The sequence below is a fragment of the Oncorhynchus kisutch genome, linkage group LG4, assembly GCF_002021735.2.
Source record: "Oncorhynchus kisutch isolate 150728-3 linkage group LG4, Okis_V2, whole genome shotgun sequence".
In the NCBI taxonomy this organism is placed as follows: Eukaryota; Metazoa; Chordata; class Actinopteri; order Salmoniformes; family Salmonidae; genus Oncorhynchus; species Oncorhynchus kisutch.
The window spans coordinates 14,522,934-14,541,478 of record NC_034177.2 but is presented as its reverse complement, the minus strand read 5'-3'; the positions used below and the strand labels follow the sequence as shown (position 1 = coordinate 14,541,478).

Below are 18,545 nucleotides of genomic sequence, written 5' to 3'. Positions count from 1 at the left end.
AAAGATCATCAAGGAAAACAACCTCCTGAGCCACTGCCTGTTCACCCCGCTATCGTACAAAAAGCGAGGTCCGTACAGGTGCATCAAAGCTAGGCCGAGATACTGAAAAATAGAATCTATCTCAAGGCTATCAGACTGTTAAATATCCATCACTAGCACAGAGAGGCTGCTGCCTACATACGGACTTGAAATCATTGGCCACTTTTATAAATGGAACACTAGTCACTTTAATAATGTGTACATATCTTGCACTACTCCTCTCATATGTATATGCTGTATTCTATTTTATACTATATATTGCATCTTAGTATATGCCGCTCTGAAATTGCTCATCCATATATTTATATATTCTTATTCCATTCCTTTACTTAGATTTGCGTATATTAGGTATTTGTTGTGAAATTGTTAGATATTGCTGCACTGTCGGAACTAGAAGCACAAGCATTTCGCTACACTCCCAATAACATCTGCTGAACATGTGTATGTGACCTAAATCACAAAATAGAGAGGTGAGGAGTGATATATGCCAATTGGGAATCAGTGGGATGATTAGGTGGCCATGCTTGAAAAGGGCCAGGTTGGGAATTTGGCTCATTATCATTTGAGGATCAGTCAGTTTACTGACTGCAGTAGTCGATCTCAAACTCGAGCACAGTCTGAAAGGGGGCCTTTGTGTTCAATATTTGTGATTAAAAAGCAGTAATACAAATAAACAATCCTTAATCAATTAGATAATTATTCAACATGCCAAAATGGGGAAATCCTTCATTAAAGTAGCCCAGGGGCATGCCTTTTTTTTAAACACAAACATCATGCAAATTATGACCCACACAATGACTTGACAAATCATCACATTTTTACTGAGCTATAGGCTCAAGAAGGGCTCCCGAGGGGCACAGCGGTCTAAGGCACTGCATCTCAGTGCCTGAGGCATCACAACGCCCCTCATCCCACATACCTAACAGCCTCATGAAACAAAACACCACCACCCCTCCCCCTTCTAACGGTTCCATTCTACAGCGTTAAGCCATTGCCAAGACGCAGCACAAAAGCATCATGTGACCTGGCTGAAAAAAAAGTCCAAGCATTACATCAGCCCAGGAAGTCAGCCATCAAAATAAAATATACATACTCTGAAAGGGGACACGGGCATTAGACCAGAAAACAACTGTGTGGATTAGTGTTTTTGTTCTAGCTAAAAGACTCGACTAACATTTTGGTTGGAGAGAGTACAGTGAGGGGAAATCTAAACTTATTTCTGGTGTTAATGGTATGATAACTGGAAACATTTAGGACTAGGGTAAAATAGGCTACATTAATCGATAGCATATATATATATATATTATGTAATTATACAATACACATTCTTATTGTGAAATGTACATGAGTAGCCTACAGTATAATTAGCTATAGTTTATCTGCACTTTTTTTTTAGATAGCAATTCCCACCAGTGTTTTAAACCTGTGCTTACGTCTTTAAATCACTCTCCCACGTGTGTATTCAAATTATATTTCTCTTTTTAGAGCATGCCCATTGGTCCATATGAATTTGGCGGGGCGGAATTCGTAGGGATGGTAAAGACGACATGTGTTTTCATTGGATGGCGTGGTTATTACGTTAGGGTATAAAGTAGTGTTAAACCTAGAAACAGTTCCATTCTTCTCGATGTTCAGCTGTTGATTATGGCTACCCTTTAATTTCTTAGACCCATACACTCATTTGCTTCAGCACATAGAAACGACGAAGCACATCTTGCGTTTATCAAATGTCTGTTTCTAAAACAAACAAGCAGTTACGTCACTTGAGGGAATTCAGTACCATTTGGAAGCAATTAGTCGCTACGGTATAGGACAAACAACTCCGTCGGGGATTTGAGGATTAGGCTACTTTTAACCATTTGTGTTTCCACAAGAACTGAAACACGAGAGACTTAGTGATTTTGCTTAACAACCTCAGTGTTTAATCATGGAGTATAAAGTTGAGGCGCATCGGATTATGAGTATTTCACTGGGGAAGATTTACAACTCCAGGGTTCAACGTGGTGGGATCAAACTACACAAAAATCTACTGGTCTCCCTGGTTCTACGTAGTGCCCGGCAAGTATACCTTCGTGACTACTACGGCGGGATATGCCTGAGTGCTCAGCAAGCAAGAGAGTGGTGTGAGGGAGAGTACATGGACTCAGAACAAGACAAATTGGTCCCTGGTTCGACAGAGAGCCTGCCTGAATCAGACGGGCAAAGTGAGGTGGCCGTGGACAAGCAGGAGCCCAGCAATGTGGTCGAATCCCACGCGGCACTGGACGTTGAATCTGAAGCGAGTGGTGAGCAAGATCACGCCGAAAATGGAGTTTTGGATTCAGGATGCAGCGAGCTGAAAACACCGGAAGAGAGCCCAGAGGCTAGTCCTACATGTGAGGTCTCCAATGTTGTTACTACTATCTCATCCAACTGTATTAGTGGTCCCCCTCCGAGTAATCCAAAACAGGCTACAGAGACGCCGATCGGCTGCCAGACGGACGACGGTGAATCAGTGGAGGAAAATTTGCACGAGCCCATAGTGCCCCATACTTGCACTAACAGGAAACGGAGTGCCGACGACTCTGAACTCACAGACTCCCTGCCGAAAAAAACGAAAGTAATGTCCTCAACTCTAATTTCTAAAAACGACGAAAAGAAAGCGGAAACCGAAGAAATGGACACCAGCAATGTCTCGAGTTTGATAACAATATTCGGTTCCAGTTTTTCTGGACTCTTGAGTAGTGAAGACGGAGCGCAGCCCGATTCCGAGGCAGAGGACAGTGACTCAGGACAAATCTGTTGTGATCAAATGTTAAAAAACCTCAACCCTTGGAGTACTGCAATTGTCGCTTTTTAAACATTGAAACTGTGGTTTTGACCTCTTGGGGATATTTAATAAAGCTGGAACATGAAGCAAAGTTCCACCAACTTCCCCCACAAACACGTGGTGGACTGAGTACCTAGTAAATGTGGAGTTCCCCAAACATCATAATGAAAGTAGGCCTACTGTAGTAGCTATTTACATGGAACATCTATTGAAAGAATGTTCGAGAGGTGCTTTAGGAAGTGTTAAAAATGTTAACGATGGGCTCTTGATAGTCAACACTTTGAAACGTGCTTCTACACAAGTCGTCTACATTGTAACGTACCAAAAGCGCCATGTATCAATTCTTAAAATGTAACGTTATCCTTTTTAACGTGGATAATATTATGGGACTGAATGTGACTCAACGCTAACGCAATCTGTTGTGAATTTGCTGGTCACTACGGTGTCTTTGTTTTATAAAGACTTGTACATTTGTAATAGTGTGCCTGTAAATACTGTTTTCCTATGTCCTACTCAATCTATGTATTTTGGTATCTGCCATGGATTATGATAATTGCGTGATGCTCACGTATTAAAACATTGTCTAACAATTCACTTTTCTGTGCTCTTTTCATGGGGGTTGGTTTGTACATAATGCAGCAAGTGTTGCTACTTGGAGAGTGTTGTGTCACCTAGTAGAGGTTGGTGGCCAAATGTGAGCAGTAGGATACCATTTGTACTGTAGACAACTTCACAGTATTTATGATACATTATCATATGCAGGTGTATTGTGACCCTTCAAGTACTATAAAATTAACCAAACAATTCCAGTCATTTAACCATACATTGCTATTAAAGAGATTTTATGTATTTCTCAAAGCAAGTCCAACATGGTTAAATAAGCCCAACTACTGATCATCAGTACATTTAGGCTTACAGCTTTTAGATGTCCTGGCTCCAACATCTCAACATGCATCACTTTTATAGCACAGCAGGGAGGGCCAAACTATTTGTCACGATACGGAAAAGTATTCCGGAATGATGTCGGGCATCAAATACATTTTTACTCTACGCTGCAATCCATTTTCTTTGTGTCTACAGGCATGTCTGCTATGCAGTGTCAAGTTTCTACTATAGCTTCTTGTTAAAGCTTGTCCTGGCTTGTGCTGTTCAATGTGTTGGTAAACTAATAGCTGTGCTTTTAACTTACATATGTGGCCAGGAGTCAATTGTAGCGTTACCTAAACTATTCTCTTACCAACTTGAACCATCTAAACCACTTCTTGTTCAACTTGAACACTTCATTTTACACTTCAATGTCAGTGAGGTAATATTTGGTGGGACCGAGTGGCGCTGTGCTCTAAGGCACTACAGACCCGCGGTTCGATCCCGGACTGTATCATAACCGGCCGTGTTCGGGAGCCCCATAGCGGCGCACAATTGTCCCAGCGTCAAGGTTAGGGGAGGGTTTGGCCAGGGTAGGCTGTCATTGTAATTAAGAATTTGTCCTTAACTGACTTGCGTAGTTAAATAAAAGTTACATAAAATAAAAGTGACTAGCTCAAATTCTTTCCACAGGGAAGCCCAGATGTCAACTCAATAAACCTACAGGAGAACTGTTTTCATAAACTCACTACAGTACTGTACACTTGGGGGCGTGACCATAGACTCAGTCTAAAATGAATGTGCAACATGGTGGGTATTAAAGGATAAAACCCTTATATCCCTGTAACATCTCAATGAATACAACATGGTACTATTAAGGAACAGGGTGCAGGCGTGTTATGGATACTACATGGATATCCAAACATATTTCAAATAAAAATCTATTCATCACACAGTTTCCAGCAGGTATAAAAGGTGCAGCGAAGTGCCTATATGCTAGCTCCCTCAACAATCCAAAACATTTATCAATAATAATATTATTGTCATATTTCCAACACCAAATTGATCCAATGCAACGTGGGCTTAAGAGATGTAACCTCCTGTGTCCACATTCTTTCACACGGACACTGGGTATTAATAGCCGGCACTCCCTGGAGATCCAGCAGAAGGATCTGGGCTAGGCAGTCTAACACAGTGCGGTCCCAGGACAAGGGCTCTTACCAGTCAGCTGGCCATGCATGCAGCAGAACACAAACAGAGAGAGAAAGGGAGGCGGAGAGCAGTGTACTGGGATGTGCAGGGGTTTTGTTCCAGCCCATTGCTACTGTACCACACCAGACTCAACAAATCCTCAAGCCCTTGATCAGTTGAATTAGGTGTCTTAGTGCTGGGCTGGAACAAAAGCTTGCACACCCTGTGGATCCACAGGGCAAGACTTGAAGAACACCGGAATGAAGATTATTTCATAAATGTGTAGTTTATTTGCCACGGGCATACATTGGCTTGATTACATAGGCTTAATAAGATGGTAGAAATTTGAAAAGGGTTAGGTACAGTATTGTAAATTGCATCACCTTCAGGAAAAGTAGTGCAAGTGTTTGCATGTGTGAAAGAGAGATGGAGCGAGTAGGCATGAAGGATCTCTACAGGTGTGGGAATGATTTTCTTTTCTGTTTATGTTTCATGACTAATCTGCATGTGTTGTGATTACTAAGTACTCATCCTCTCTCCACTCCCTGTATTGGGACAGAGAGAGGAATGGCTGCATACATGTGAGTACATGCCTGGCTCCTTCCAAGCTAAACGCATGCAGCTGTCCGACCCATCACACTCTTAAACTCATTGGCCCCACTTCCAGAATTCCAGATCCCTGGAAAAAGACAGGGAGTGAAAGGGAGAGAGGAGAGAAGTGAGTTACGAAACACTTTCCTGCTGAGCAAATGTGTGTGTGCGTGTGTGTGTGTGAGAGAGAGAGAGAGAGAGAGAGAGAGAGAGAGATTGTAATGTACAGGCTAACCTTGAGGAATTTAAGGGAAATGTTGGTTTGATTAAAAGCATTTATTGAGATACTGAGCTAATGCCACAGTAGGCCCAGTGCCAACGAGCAGGATCTGCAACCAAACTTTTAGTGTGAGTGAGAGGGCTGGTGAAAAAGGACGCCACAAACTTTACCCTGGTCCTTCTACATTCTTACAATGAGAATAGCCTACATATTATTTAGGAACATATTTGATACTGTAATAGCTACCTCCTTTTACAAAGGCTTTGTAACAGAAATACACACATATAAAATCAAAGTTTACTGGTTGTAAAGACAGATTTGTAGGCATTATAGCAGGTGCAGCGAAATGCTCATGTCACTAGCTCCAACAGTGAAGTAGAATGTCTCGCAAATACAATACAAACACACAAATATAAAACATTCTATCCTGACTGCAAAGTAACCAAATATCTGCAGGCTACAACATACAGTAGAGTAGGAATAGCATGTGAAGATCGATGGGCTTTAACCCCTGACATGTTGGGTTAGAGGTCACAGTCCCTCTGTGTCTTCTTCTCTCGAGTTCATTTGAAACCTCTCCAGAGCAGCAGCCAAAAAGCCAATCACCTGCCCTGAAACATGTCCAGGCAAGTTCTGCTACAATAAACCCTTTGTCATCAGAAAATGAGGAAAGCCAACAAAGTCCAGAGTCTAGATTCTCTCAGCAAGATGAGAATCTCTTATTAAAAAAAGCCTAAATACAAATACTGCCTGTATGTCTATTTCAACCTTAATGGTTATTTGCAAATAACTATATTTCCTTGTTTACTAAGTTCGCTTCATTCACTGTGTTTGACAAATTAAAAGCTCACCTGATACTCAAATCAAGTAAAATTGTATTTCTCACATGCGCCGAATACAACAGGTATTACAGTGAAATGCTTACTTACAAGCCCTTAACCAAAATGCTTTAAGAAGTTTTAAGAAAAATAAGTGTTAAGTAAAAAATAGAAAATAACAAATAAAAGTAACAAATAATTAAACAGCAGCAGTAAAATATCAATAGCGAGGCTTTATACAGGAGGTACCGGTACAGAGTCAGTGTGCGGGGGCACCGGTTAGTTGAGGTAATTGAGGTAATATGTACATGTAGGTAGAGTTAAAGGGACTATGTATAGATAATAAACAGAAAGTAGCAGCAGCGTAAAAGAGGGATCTGGGTAGCTCTTTGATTAGCTGTTCAGGAATCTTATGGCTTGGGGTTAGAAGCTGTTAAGAAACCTGTTGGCTTAGTCTTGGCACTCTGGTATCGCTTGTACCAGAGCGCCAAGAGACTTGTCTTCCTCTAACACTGCCTGGCAAAGAAGTCCTGGATTGAAGGAAGCTTGGCCCGAGGGATGTACTGGGCCATAAGCACTACCCTCTGTAGTGCCTTGCGGTCGGAGGCCGAGCAGTTGCCATACCAGGCGGTGATGCAACTGGTCAGGATGCTCTCGATGGTGCAGCTGTAGAACCTTTTGAGGATCTGAGGACCCATGCTGAATCTTTTCAGTCTCCTGAGGGGGAATAGGTTTTGTCGTGCCCTCTTCACGACTGTCTTAGTGTGTTTAGACCATGATAGTTTGTTGGTGATGTGGACACATCGATTGCATCATCTGTGGATCTGTTGGGGCAGTATGCAAATTGGAGTGGGTCTAGGGTTTCGGGGATGATGGTGTTGATGTGAGCCATACCAGCCTTTCAAAAGCACTTCATGGCTACAGACGTGGTCATTTAGGCAGGTTACCTTAGTTTTCTTGGGCACAGGGACTATGGTGGTCTGCTTGAAATGTGTTGGTATTACAGACTCAGTCAGGTTGAAAATGTCAGTGAAGACACTTGCCAGTTGGTCATCGCGTACTCAGAGCACATGTCCTGGTAATCCGTCTGGCCCTGCGGCCTTGTGGATATTGGCCTGTTTAAATGTCTTACTCACATCGGCTACGGAGAGCGTGATCACACAGTCGTCTGGAACAGCTGATGCTCTCATGCATGTTTCAGTGTTACTTGCCTCGAAGCAAGCATAAAAGTAATTTAGTTAGTCTGGTAGGCTCGTGTCACTGGGCAGCTTGTGGCTGTGCTTCCCTTTGTAGTCTGTAATAGTTTGCAAGCCCTGCAACATCCGACGAGCGTCAGAGCCGGTGTAGTAAGATTCAATCTTAGTCCTGCATTGAAGCTTTGCTTGCTTGATGGTTCTTCGATATTGCCTGTAATCCATTGCTTCTGGTTGGGGTATGTACCTACGGTCACTGTGGGGTCGACGTCATCGAAGCACTTATTGATGAAGCCAGTGACTGATGTGGTGTACTCCTCAATGCAATCGGAAGAATCCCGGAACGTATTCCAATCTGTGCTAGCTAAACAGTCCTGTAGCTTAGCATCTGCTTCATCTGACCGCTTTCTTATTGACCGAATCACTGGTGCATCCTGCTTTAGTTTTTGCTTGCAAGCAGGAATCAGGAGGATAGAATTATGGTCAGATTTGCCAAATGGAGGGCGAGAGAGAGCTTTGTATGAGTCTCTGTGTGTGGAGTAAAGGTGGTCTAGAGTTTATTTTCCCTTTGGTTGCACATTTAACATGCTGATAGAAATGAGGTAAAACAGATTTAAATTTCCCTGCATTAAACTCTCTGGCCACTAGGAGCGCCATCTCTGGATGAGCATTTTCCTGTTTGCTTATGGCCATATACAGCTCGTTGAGTATGGTCTTAGTGCCAGAAACGGTTTGTGGTGGTAAATAGACAGCTACGAATATAGATGAAAACTTGGTAAATAGTGTGGTCTACAGCTTATCATGAGATACTCTACCTCAGGCGAGCAAAATCTTGAGACTTCCTTAGATTTTGTGCACCAGCTGTTGTTTACAAATATACATAGACCAACACCCCTTGTCATACCAGAGGCTGCTGTTCTATCCTGCCGAAAAAGCGTAAAACACTCCAGTTGTATGTTATTCATGCTGCTGTTCAGCCAGGACTCGATGAAAGATAAGATATTACAGTTTTTAATTTCCCATTGGTAGAATATACGTGATCGTTGTTTGTCTATTTTATTTTCCATTGATTGCACGTTGGCTAGAGGGACCAATAGTAAAGGGAGATTACTCGCTCGGAGTCTAATCCTTTCAAGGCACCCCGATCTTCGTCCCCGATGTCTCTGTCTCTTTCTCCTGCGAATGATGGGGATGAGGGCCTTGTCAGGCATCTGAAGTAAATCCTTCCCATCCGACTCGTTGAAGAAAAAGTATTCCTCCAGTACGGGGTGAGTAATCGCTGTTCTGATGTCCAGAAGCTCTTTTCGGTCATAACACACGGTGGCAGAAACATTATGTACAAAATAAGTTACAAATAACGCAAAAAAAACACACACAATACCACAATTGGTTAGGAGATCGTAAAACGGCGGCCATCTCCTCCGGCGCCATTATCTTCATGCATCTTGTTCCAACACAAACCCTTGAGATTGACACACACACACACACATAGAAGAAGAAATTCCTCTTCTTTTCAAAGCTCAATGGTGTCATTGTCCAATTGAAACAGTGCTGTGTGTGCTGGAATGGGCAAAAACCTATCAAAGCTTTCCAAAACACAACCAACACAGCATTCTGAGAATACCTCCCACAAGCTGCAGAGTTCTAGAAATACCAGCAATAAACCAGTTCCTCCAAATACAACCACAATCTTATCTCTGTTTGCAGTTGATCTGTACTATCAGCCTATAGTATGTTAATGATCTCACATTTAGTACCAACATAATCTCTGATATTTTTTACTAGGCATTAAAATTCAAATAGTAAAAGTCAGACTTAAGCTGTCAGGTATACAATAAAGCTATGCATCCACCCCCTTTGGGCCATCACAAAGACAACTCTGCCGTTCCTCCTTTTGTTATAAAAGAAGAGAAAGAGCCTCCTCAATTTGGCCCCTCCATTCACGGCTATGTGACCCCCATTAGAGGCCAGACAAACCGAGGTCTTTGTTTATCTTGGGAACTGGTGGAGGAGAGGGTATGGGAGGGGGTGTCAGGGTGGGGTAAAAATGGGATCGGTGACGGGGGAGGGGTATCCTGGGAAAAATGCCAGTGTGGGATCAGTGTCAGGGTTGGGCTTCCTGAATCGGCGGCAGTCAGAGGGAGAGGGGAAAGAAAAGAGGGGTGTTGTTTGGCTGGCAGGCTGCAGGATGTCCTCATGAATAGATACGACCAAATATATGTGTGTGTTGTTGGTATATAAATACATACAGTATATATACACACAGACATTGATGTCACAAGCACCCATACGGTGTGAAGAAAGCCAAGGCGAAGAGTTCCTTTTGTCTGAAAACACACAAACACACTCCAAACCTGTCTAAACCCCATGAAAAGCCCATGAAACGCACTCATTCATGGCCAGCCCTAAGTACAGTGTCTTGGCTGCATGTTCTGTTCTCTGTCTACCACGGTCTCAGGGGAGGAGGTTAGCATCTCAGGTTTCCTGTTAAAGAGGAACTCCTCAAGTCCGTGTCTGGCCCCGCTTTCTCCACAAGCAGTGACATGTTCAGAGACAGACAAAAATAAAGAGAAAAAGAGAAAGAGAAGAGGGAGAGAGCATGGTGAAGGACATGACAGAGGGAGACAAACGAGAGACCCTACATTACATTTTTTGGGGGGTGGGAGTGTGGATATGTGGGTTGTCAGGATAAGCAGATCTGTCCTCATGGAGGTGTAGAAACAACTGGCAGGTCAGACAGACCCGGCCCTCGGCATTCCCAGACTGGGTTCACAGAGTTTGCTCCTCAAATAGAAACAACAACTGTTTGTCTTTGTTTGGACACACATTTGCTCCCTAACTGACTTAACATACATAAACATAAATTTAGCTAATGAAAGTGCAGCATCACTTAAAGTTTATGAACCTTGATAAGATACAGTATACATCAGCAACATAAACACTCAAACAGACAGACATATATCACAAGCCTGCAATATCTGGGTGGTTGAAAGGTTAGTTAAAAAAAACCTTTAAGTTTTATTGTCACATACATAGGATACACTCTCACCACTAAGCTACCTGCTGCCACAGTAGTAGAACGTTTGCCTTCTGGACATTTTGGACCCGGCTTTGGATGCCAGATGCTAGTGGTGAAAGTGGAGGACCGTCTAAGACCACAGAACTGGAGTGATATTCTGTTTCTATGACTGGGACAATCCCTCTCCGTGAATCTCCACCTTTCTGGATCGATTTATACTCATTATTTACTTATTCATTTACTTAATATTTATTTTTGGTCCTTGGATAGTTATTACTTATTTGAGTCATTATTTATTTGGTAAATAAAATATTCCCAAACATAAAGGAACACATTACAGATGACTAAAAGCCTTGTCAGTTTCACATTGGAAGAACAGTGATTGTTGATATAAGAATGTATATGAGTATTTATGTATTGCTTATGAACTTATTTTTGTACTGCTTGTGTATTGCTTATGTAATGTTTATGTACTGCTTGTGTATTGCTTATGTAATGTTTATGTACTGCTTGTGTATTGCTTATGTAATGTTTATGTACTGCTTGTGTATTGCTTATGTAATGTTTATGTACTGCTTGTGTATTGCTTATGTAATGTTTATGTACTGCTTGTGTATTGCTTATGTAATGTTTATGTACTGCTTATGAAGATGTATCAAGCAATAATGACACGTCTTGCAGCATTATCCAAACTATCCATTATCGTAACAAGCCTGCTTTGTACAGTAGCCTTATCATCTCTAGTTATAGCATCAGACTTGTACTGGATTGCTTCACATTGTTGGTGTACATTCTCTGTGACGCAACACAGATCCCCTGTCGAGATTACATAGTTGACCTTTGGAGCGAGAGGCAGAGGTCAGAGAGGGTGTGTCATTCCCATGCGCTATTCCCGCATCTAAAGTCCAAGCTACCGATAGGGGTCAAAGGTTACATAAGGTTTTACTATCTGTCTCGTGTCTTGCTCTCATGATGAGGAACAATAGCAACCGGTTTCCTGCGAGAGCATCCAAGTCGCTGTGTTAAAACAGAGGGGGGATCATTCAAGGTTGGCCCGGCTTTTTGTAGCTTGGTGAATGAAGTGTTTTAGAGCTGTAGTGTTGCTAAGGAGACATAACAAGCCGCGAGCGGGAGGGAGGGAGAACAGAGTGGCCTAGTAACGAATGGCAGCAGCTGTCCTGTCAACAAACAGAGGTGGTCACTTTTCAAATGCTGTACATACCTCTCTACCACTCACACATTCAGAAGTGTTTTTCCGTCTGCAAAAATCATTTGTGTCATTTATTATATGAGAGGAGTTTGACGCATGCATGCACACTCGTGCATATGCAAGCGCGCACACACACACATCATTTGTGTCATTTATATAAGAGGAGTATGCCACACATTGTCAATGCAGTAAAAATAATGTCTTACTAAATAATGCTAAAATATACACATTGACACTATATCAAACATTCCGTCTTCAGTCATTGTCCAGCCTGCTCTAGAAGCCCACATTGTTCTTCGGTTTAGCTCCTTTCTCTTTGCCAAAACACAAAAACAAAGCAGTGAGATGGCACTTAGCAACAGTGATGTAATGCTAGCCCTGCCCTGGTTCTGGTCCTGTGCCTACATGCCATATGGAGATTAGTGAATATTATTGGAATACGACTGGGCTGGCCTCGTTTAAATCATTAAACAACAACACCTTCTAAGATACAGTACAGCTCTGTCTGTACCTCCAAATCCCTAACAACTCACTCTGGTGAACTACGGCTGTTGTTGTCCCTATTCATGGCGGTATTTGTCAAAACAGATTACATTAGAGAGAGAGAGAGTGTGTGTGTGCATGTGTGTGTGTGTGTGTGTGTCTGAGAGAGAATGGTAGATAACCATGACATTCAGTATGATGTATGTTTTTTATTTATTTAACATTTATTTAAGCAGGGAGTCATGCTGAGACCAAGGTCTCTTTCACAGATGAGTCCTGCATTAACACCTCAATTAACAACACGACACAAACACTATATATACAAAAGTATGTGGGATTGTCTATTTCAGCCACACCCGTTGCTGACAGGTGTGTAAAATTGAACACACAGCCATGCAATCAACATAGACAAACAATGGCAGTAAAATGGCCTTATTGAAGAGCTCAGTGACTTTCAACATGGCACCGTCATAAGATGCCACCTTTCCAAAAAGTCAGTTCGTCAAATTTCTGCCCTGCTAGAGCTGCCGTGGTCAACTGTAAGTGCTGTTATTGTGAAGTAGAAACATCAAGGAGCAACAACGTCTCAGCCGGGAAGTGGTAGGCCACACAAGCTCACAGAACGGGACTACCAAGTGCTGAAGTGCGTAGCGCGTAAAAATCGTCTGTCCTCGGTTGCAACATTCACTACCGAAATCCAAACTAGCCCTGGAAGCAACGTCAGCACAATAATTGTTTGTCTGGAGCTTCATGAAATGGGTTTCCATGGTCGAGCAGCCACACAAAAGCCTAAGATCACCATATGCAATGCCAAGCGTCGGCTGGAGTTGTGTGAAGCTCACCGTCATATGACTCTAGAACAGTGGAAACGCGTTTTCTGGAGTGATGAATCATGCTTCACCATCTGGCAGTCCAACGGACAAATCTGGGTTTGGCGGATGTCAGGGGAACGCTACCTGTCCCAATGCATAGTGCCAACTGTAAAGTTTGGTGGAGGACGAATAATGGTCTGGGGCTGTTTTTCATGGTTCGGGCTAGTTCCAGCAAAGGGAAATCTTAACGCTACAGCATACAATGACATTCTAGAGGATTCTGTGCTTCCAACTTTGTGGCAACAGTTTGGGGAAGGCTCTTTTTCTTCTCCTGTTTCAGCATGACAATGCCCACATGCACAAAGCGAGGTCCATACAGAAATGGTTTGTGGAGATCTTGCACAGAGCCCTGACCTGAACTCCATCAAACACCTTTGTGATGAATTGGAACGTTGACTGCGAGCCAGGCCTAATCGCCCAACATCAGTGCCTGACCTCACTAATGCTCCTGTGGCTGAATGGAAGCAAGTCCCCGCAGCAATGTTCCAATATCTAGTGTAAAGCCTTCCCAGAAGAATGGAGGTTGTTTTAGCAGCAGAGGGGGGACCAACTCCATATTAATGCCCATGATTTTGGAATGAGATGTTCGATGAGCAGGTGTCCACATGCTTTTTGCAGTGTAGCTATATACACATCAATTACACAATTATACACAATGTTGATAATCTATTGTGAAGGCTACAGCAACTATGGAGCAACTTTTCCACTCCTAGCTGGCTTCTACACACACACACACACACACACACACACACACACACACACACACACACACACACACACACACACACACACACACACACACACACACACACACACACACACACACACACACATCTCAGGGGGAACCACCCTTTTAACTGTCTCGTCCAAACTGTCAATAAACACCAAACTGTTTTACATTACATTACATTACATATCTGTCTGTCTGTCTAAGCTTTTTGTTCTCTCTTTCACTCCTTTGCTAGATGGTGTATTTACCATAAACTGCCCTACGTTCACTGAGTGTACAAAACATTAGGAACACCTGCACTTTCCATGATATAGAGTGACCAGGTGAATTCAGGTGAAAGCTATGATCCCTTATTGATGAAGGAGAGAAGACAGCCAACTTGACACATCTCTGCATTGGAGTCAACATGGTCCAGCATCCCTGTGGAACGCTTTCAACACCTTGTAGAGTCCATGCCCTGATGAATTGAGGCTGTTCTGAGGACAAAAGGGGAAGCAACTCAATATAAGCAAGGTGTTCCTAATGTTTTGTGCACTCAGTGCCTTCAGAAAGTATTCACACCCTTACACTTTTCCCACATTTTCTTATGTTACATCCTGAATTTAAAATGGATTAAATATAGATGTCACTGTTCAATACACAATACCCCATAATGTCAAAGTGGAATTATGTTAGTAGGCATTTTTACAATAAATGAAAAGCTGAAATGTTTTGAGACAGTAAAAATTCAACCCCTTTGCTATGGCAAGCCTAAATAACTTGCTTAACACGCAGATAATACGTTGCATGGACTCACTCTGTATGCTATAATGGTGTTTAATAATACTACCCCCTTCTCTGTACCTCACACATGAAATTATCTGTAAGGTCCCTCAGTCGAGTAGTGAATTTCAAGCACAGATTCAACGACAAAGACCAGGGAGGTTTTCCAATGCCTTACAAAGAAGGGCACCTATTGGTAGATGAGTAAAATAAAAATAAGAAAATGGGCAAGACAATCGAGCATGGAGAAGTTATTAATTACACTTTGGATGCAGTATCAATACACCCAGTCACTACAAAGATACAGGGATTTCACCATGAGGCCAATGGGGATTTTAAACCAGTTACAGAGTTAAACGGCTGTGACAGAGTGAAAAGAAGGAAGCTTGTACGGAAAATAAAAATATTCCAAAACGTGCATCCTGTTTGCAATAAGGCCTAAAGTAATACGCAAAAACGTGGCAATTTTTTATAACTACTAAATCCAACACAAAATATCACTGATTTTGGGTATGCTTGTCATCAGAAAGGACTAGCTAGTTTTAAAATAAAATGTATAGAGCTAAACACAGTCTGCTTTCCAACAGACACTGGGAGACAAATCCACCTTTCAGCAGGAAAATAACCTAAAACACATACACTGAAGTTACTTACCAAGATGGCGTTGAATGGTCCTGAGTGACCTAGTTACAGTTTTGACTTAAATCGGCTTGACAATGTATGGGAAGACTTGAAAATGGCTGTCTAGCAATGATCAACAACCAACTTGACAAAGCTTGAATCATTTAAAAAATAATAATGTGCAAATATTGTACAATACAGGTTTTCACAGCTCTTACAGACGTACCCAGATAGACTCACAGCTGTAATCGCTGCCAATACATGAATACGTTTCTAATCAAAATATTTTGTAATATATATAGTGTTTCATTTTCCATGAATTACATTTAAAAAATAAAAAATAATTTCACTTTGACATTACAGAGTATTTTGTGTAGATCGTTGACAAAAAAGTACTGTACTTGTTTGTGTGCATCTGTGTGTGTGTGTGTATATCTGTGTGTGTTTTTGAACCACTTGTGTCTAAGTGCTTAGCTCATAGATCTTGTTCTGTTTCCCACAGAACTTGGCAGGGCCACCGGGTCAATGTACTGTCCTAGACTCACGTGAAAAAGTCCTGTCCTGTCCTGTCCTGTCCTGTCCTGTCTGTCTGTCTGTCTGTCTGTCTGTCTGTCTCTCACACACACACACACACACACACACACACACACACACACACACACACACACACACACACACACACACACACACACACACACACACACACACACACACACACACACACAACCTGCCCCAGCGACCTCCTAAGGATTGGCGGGGTGTGTATGTACCGTATACAGTGCATTCGGAAAGTATTCAGACCCCTTCCCCACATTTTGTTATATTACAGCCGTATTCTAAAATGGATTAAACCAATGTTCTCCCTTATTAATCTACACACAATACCCCATAATGACAAAGTGAAAATTGTTTTTTAGAAATATTTGCAAATGTATTATAAATAAAAAACAGAAATACCTTATTCCCATAAGTATTCCGAAACTTTGCCATGAGAATCGAAATTGAGCTCAGGTGCCTCCTGTTTCCATTGATCATCCAGATGTCCACTGTCATTCAATTGATTCAATTGAATGGACATGATTTGGAAAGGCACACCTGTCTATATAAGGTCCCACAGTTGACAGTGCATGTCAGAGCAAAAACCAAGCCATGATGTCGAAGTAATTGTCCATAGAGCTCCGAGACAGGATTGTGTCGAGGCACAGATCTGGGGAAAGGTACCAAAACAATTCTGCAGCATTGAAGGTCCCCAAGAACACAGTGGCCTCCATCATTCTTATTTGGAACCACCAAGACTCTTCCTAGAGCTGGCCGCCCGGCCAAACTGAGCAATTGGGGGAGAAGGGCCTTGGTCAGGGAGGTGACCAAGAACCCGTTGGTCACTCTTCCTCTGTGGAGATGGGAGAACCTTCCAGAAGGACAACCATCTCTGCAGCCTTCTACCAATCAGGCCTTTATGGTAGAGTGGCCAGACGGAAAACATTCCTCAGTGAAAGACACATGACAGTCCGCTTGGAGTATACCAAAAGGCACCTAAAGGACTCTCAGACCATGAGAAACAAGATTCTCTAGTCTGACTGCCAAGTGTCACACCTGGAGGAAACCTGGCACTATCCCTATGGTGAAGCATGTTGGTGGCAGCATCATGCTGTGGGGATGTTTTTCAGCGGCAGGGAGTGGGAGACGAGTCAGGATCGAAGGAAAGTTGAACGGAGTAAAGCGAGATCCTTGAAGAAAACCTGCTACAGAGCACTCAGGACCTCAGACTGGGGCGAAGGTTCACCTTCCAACAGGACAATGACCCGAAGCACACAGCCAAGATAACGCAGGAGTGGCTTCGGGACAAGTCTCTGAATGTCATTGAGTGGCCCAGCCAGAGTCCGGACTTGAACCCGATTGAACATCTCTGGAGAGACCTGAAAATAGCTGTGCAGCATCGCTCCCCATCCAACCCGACAGAGCTTACACATCACGGACAAACTGAAATGGTCCACCAGCACAGGTCCACCAGTGTGGTGAAGAAGGCGCAACAGCCCCCCCTAAAACCCTCACAAACTTTCACAGATGCACAATTGAGAGCATCCTGTCGGGCTGTACCATGTGAACTACAATTCTGATGCTCTTGTTTAGTCCTGATGCTCTGAAACGCAAAACCACCAAACTTGCGATACGTTTTGGATATCTTTGCAACTGAACTTTTATATAAGCGATAAATAATATTTTGGCAGTACTGCAACTGCACCGCCCACAACCGCAAGGCTCTCCAGAGGATGGTGCGGTCTGCACAATGCATCACCGGGGGCAAACTACCTGCCCTCCAGGACACCTACAGCACCCAATGTCACAGGAAGACCAAAAAGATCATCAAGGACAACAACCACATGAGCCACTGCCTGTTCACCCTGCTACCATCCAGAAGGCGAGGTCAGTACAGGTGCATGAAAGCTAGGACCGAGAGATTGAAAAACAGCTTCTATCTCAAGGCCACCAGACTGTTAAACAGCCATCACTAACACAGAGAGGCTGCTGCCTAAATACAGACTTGAAATCATTGGCCACTTTAATACATGGATCACTAGGGACTTTAATAATGTCACTTTAATAATGTTTACATATCTTGCATTACTCATCTCATATGTACAGTAAACAATGTATTCTATACCATCTATTGCATCTTGCCTATGGCGTTCTGTCATTGCTCATCCATATATCTATATGTATATATTCTTATTCCATGCCTTTACTTAGATTTGTGTGTATTAGGTACTTGTGTGTATTTGTGTGTATTTCTCTTTACCTGTCTCTCTCTTTACCTGTCTCTCTCTTTACCTGTCTCTCTCTTTCTCTCTACCTGTCTCTCTCTCTCTTTACCTGTCTCTCTCTTTCTCTCTACCTGTCTCTCTCTCTCTTTACCTGTCTCTCTCTTTCTCTCTCTCTATCTCTTTACCTGTCTCTCTCTTTCTCTCTACCTGTCTCTCTCTTTCACTCTACCTCTCTCTCTCTCTACCTGTCTCTCTCTCTCTCTCTCTACCTGTCTCTCTCTTTCTCTCTACTTGTCTCTATCTCTACCTGTCTCTCTCTCTACCTGTCTCTCTCTCTACTTGTCTCTCTCAGAGGCGAATG

General features: G+C 42.7%; 1 protein-coding gene across 1 annotated transcript; it reads left to right on the top strand.

Annotated features, from left to right (window-relative positions):
• The first annotated feature begins 1,646 nt into the window (after window positions 1–1,646).
• On the top strand, window positions 1,647–3,442 carry LOC109889075 (immediate early response gene 5 protein-like). Its single transcript, XM_020480246.2, has one exon. It carries the CDS (start codon window positions 1,967–1,969, stop codon window positions 2,876–2,878), a length of 912 nt encoding a protein of 303 aa, XP_020335835.1. The 5' UTR covers window positions 1,647–1,966; the 3' UTR covers window positions 2,879–3,442.
• Window positions 3,443–18,545: the final 15,103 nt, after the last annotated feature.

Excerpts from the sequence above, each read along its gene's own strand:
- LOC109889075 (XM_020480246.2), top strand. The coding sequence starts at position 1,967 with ATGGAGTATAAAGTTGAGGCGCATCGGATTATGAGTATTTCACTGGGG.